The sequence below is a fragment of the Alligator sinensis genome, unplaced genomic scaffold (assembly GCF_000455745.1).
Source record: "Alligator sinensis unplaced genomic scaffold, ASM45574v1 scaffold879_1, whole genome shotgun sequence".
Taxonomy (NCBI): Eukaryota; Metazoa; Chordata; order Crocodylia; family Alligatoridae; genus Alligator; species Alligator sinensis.
This window is the reverse complement of record NW_005842250.1, coordinates 1,286,966-1,290,092: the sequence shown is the minus strand read 5'-3', so window position 1 is coordinate 1,290,092 and position 3,127 is coordinate 1,286,966. Positions and strand designations below refer to the sequence as shown.

Genomic DNA, 3,127 nt, shown 5'->3' with positions numbered 1-3,127 from the left:
TTCTGAATGAGCAGTGTGCAGCGGTGGGAGCCGCCCCCCAAGCGAGCGGTGGCTCTGTCCTGCACCTGCCCCACCCCAGCTGGGCAGTGCCTACCTCATCCCCATTCCCTCCCTCACCGCAGGGGGTGTTGACCTGCTCCCCGTGCCCCTCCCCCTTCCTTCCCCTTTCACCACAACAGACTTACCAGCTGGACTCAGCTGTATCGGAAATTGGATCGGTATTGGCCAATATGCCTCCTTAAAAATCAGCTATCGGTATCATCCTCCAAAGTGTCTTTCATTGCATCCCTAATTTCCTATTTTTTTAACAGTTGCTAGGGTGTCCCATGTAACAAAAATGTAAAGGCCCTTTTCCTCTCCATTTTCTGGCTATTCAAAGCCTACGTTTTGAGAATTATACTCTTGTGCTGTAGGAAGGCACAAGGTGCTCAGGGCCTTGAGTGCCTACAACTGTATTTTCACATTTAACAAAAGTGTGCATGAGTTGTAGGACCAGTAGTGGAGGATGTTGGTTGTAATTCTTTTATATCTGGAATTCTTAGGTACACTGGACCAAAGAAGAGAATTATATGTTCAAGCTATCTGAATTCAGACAACCATTGCAGAAATGGCTCCATGGTGACAAGAATGCAATTTCCCCTGAGCCTTTCTACCACAGTGTGCTGCAGTGGCTGGAAGATGACTTGCTAGACCTCTCTGTTTCCCGTAACAGGAGTCGATTACAGTGGGGTATTCCGGTCCCGGATGATTCAACACAAACCATTTATGTGTGGTTAGATGCCTTGGTAAACTACCTGACTGTATTGGGTTATCCTGACGCACATAATGCCTGGTGGCCTGCTGTGCACCACGTTGTGGGCAAGGACATTCTCAAGTTCCATGCCATCTACTGGCCAGCATTACTGATGGCAGTGGGACTGGACCCACCAGAACGGATATATGTGCACTCCCACTGGACAGTCCATGGGCAGAAGATGTCCAAAAGCCTAGGTAATGTGGTGGACCCACTGGCCTGCTTCAGGCAGTATACAATAGATGGTTTTAGGTACTTCCTGCTAAGGCAAGGTGTCCCTGAGCGAGACTGTGACTATTATGACAAAAAGGTTATTAAGATTGTGAATTCAGAGCTGGCAGATGCCCTTGGGGGGCTTCTGAATCGCTGTACAGCTCCCAGCATAAACCCCAGTGGGATTTACCCACCTTTTTCAGAGTCATATTTTCCAAGGAGCTCTGACCAAGTTGGGGCAGAAGCCTTGGGTAGAGCTTTGAGGGAGGACTATGAGCTGGTGACATCAGTAACACTCCTGCCTCTCAAAGTGACAAACTATTTTGAGAACATTCAAATATACAAGGCTTTGGAATCCATCACTGCATGTGTGAGGCAAACCAATGGCTTCTTCCAGAGACACACGCCTTGGAAACTGTGCCAAAAGAACCCTGCTGAGAAGTGCTGGCTCAACACTATCCTCCACGTCACTCTTGAATGTCTTCGGGTTTATGGAACTCTCTTGCAGCCAGTGATCCCAGCCACTGCAGACAAGTTACTGTCCAGGCTGGCTATTGCTCCCGAGGAAAGGTCTCTTAGAGATCTGACCTTTCTGCCTCGCTACCATGGGAAGCCATGTCCCTTTGAAGGAAGAGGACTTGGACCTGACACTGGCGTTTTATTTCAGAAGTTAGAAAAGCTGAGGTGTCAGGTGGAAACCAAGAGATCTCAGACCTCAAAAAATAGCAGCTGTGAATAAAACGTTCAGGAAGCGCTTTCTTGAAATGCTTTCTTTTCCACTAATATTTTAAAATGTTTCCAGGGGTTGTGCCAAGAGGTTGGGATGTTGCAGGGCTTTATGTAGTCTCCTCCTTAGAGAATTAACTAGTATGGCCTTGCTGAAGTGGGAAGATGGCAACAGAAAGCTGGAAGTATAAGTTGGGCCAGGTGTCTTCCTGAGGTTATGTGGTAAAAATATGTTATAATCTAGTCGTCATGATTTTGCAATAACGTTTGTATAGCAGCTGTGTGATAAAAATGTCTCATCTCACTACACAAAGGCTTCACAGCTGAGAACTGTTTGGCTTTACTACACAATTGCTTCTGCTAAGGCATATAGTCCAATGATAGATTTACGAGTAACACTAGACTTCTACAGACATAGCCAAGAACAGATGCAATAAATAACTCCTTACGAGAGATAAGAAAAGAGGCACAGGGAAAGGTGCTGATGTGAAAAACTCAGACCTTGACCAAAGAATGACCGAAATGGACTTAAAGATGGCCCCAGGGAGGAGATTTAAGATGTAAATGAGACATGTATGTAAACCATCATAAAACATGTACCTGCTAGACATAGGTTATAAAACGTAATACTTGGGCTGCCAATAATTACGCGACACGTTAGAATCTTTTGTTTATGTTAGCTATAAAAAGGAACCCCAGACTCTGTTTGGGGTCGACACGGATTTGAGTAAATTAAGCTCCCTTGTCGAACTTGTTTGCAAACAATAAATCTGAAATTGGACCCAGCCTGTGTGTGAGACTCTCTCCTAGAGGTGGTTTGAACAAGCCTCCAGGGGCACGAAACTAGCCGTTTGTGCAACAATTTGGCACCCCAGATGGGACTTGCCCTTGGACCACCCTGGGATAAAATAACAAGACGGGAAAGGTGTTCGTAAAGTGCGCACCAGACTGATTTTGGAGTCTGTCACGACACTGGAACCGTTAGTTAAAACACCCAGGAAGTTAAAGGCTCTCCCTTAAATGAGTCAACCAGGCTAAGTGGGTCCGAAGAGACGGCGCCAGGGTGTTAACGGAGTAAGTATTCGTTTGCCTTGTGTCATTTGGGTAGTTTGTTTTGTTAAATGGTCTCTCGGGGAATTTGGAATTTTGGAACGTTCAGTATATAAGTCTGAACATTAGCCTCGGGAACTTTGTTTTGAGTGATTTTGTTTTGGTGTTCAGCAAATAGGTCTGAATTTTGATTGACACAATGAATTCGGGTAGCTCTCGAGAAGAAAACTCCACAACCCCATTAGGATGCATGCTAAGGAACTTTAGTAAGTTCAAAGGGAATTACGGGGTAGAAATGTTAAAAGATAGATTGATTACTCTCTGTCAGTTGGAGTGGCCGGATGC

At 45.5% G+C, this 3,127-nt stretch overlaps 1 protein-coding gene across 1 annotated transcript in view; it reads left to right on the top strand.

Moving 5' to 3' along the window:
* MARS2 (methionyl-tRNA synthetase 2, mitochondrial) overlaps positions 1-2,074 on the top strand; it is a gene marked incomplete at its 5' end in the record, with an annotated part of 5,956 nt that extends 3,882 nt beyond the window's left edge. Inside the window, one exon of the mRNA XM_014521749.2 lies at positions 543-2,074. Within this exon, the coding sequence (XP_014377235.1) occupies positions 543-1,745 (1,203 nt within the window). The remainder of the gene's footprint in view (positions 1-542) is intronic.
* Between the last annotated feature and the right edge of the window lie 1,053 nt (positions 2,075-3,127).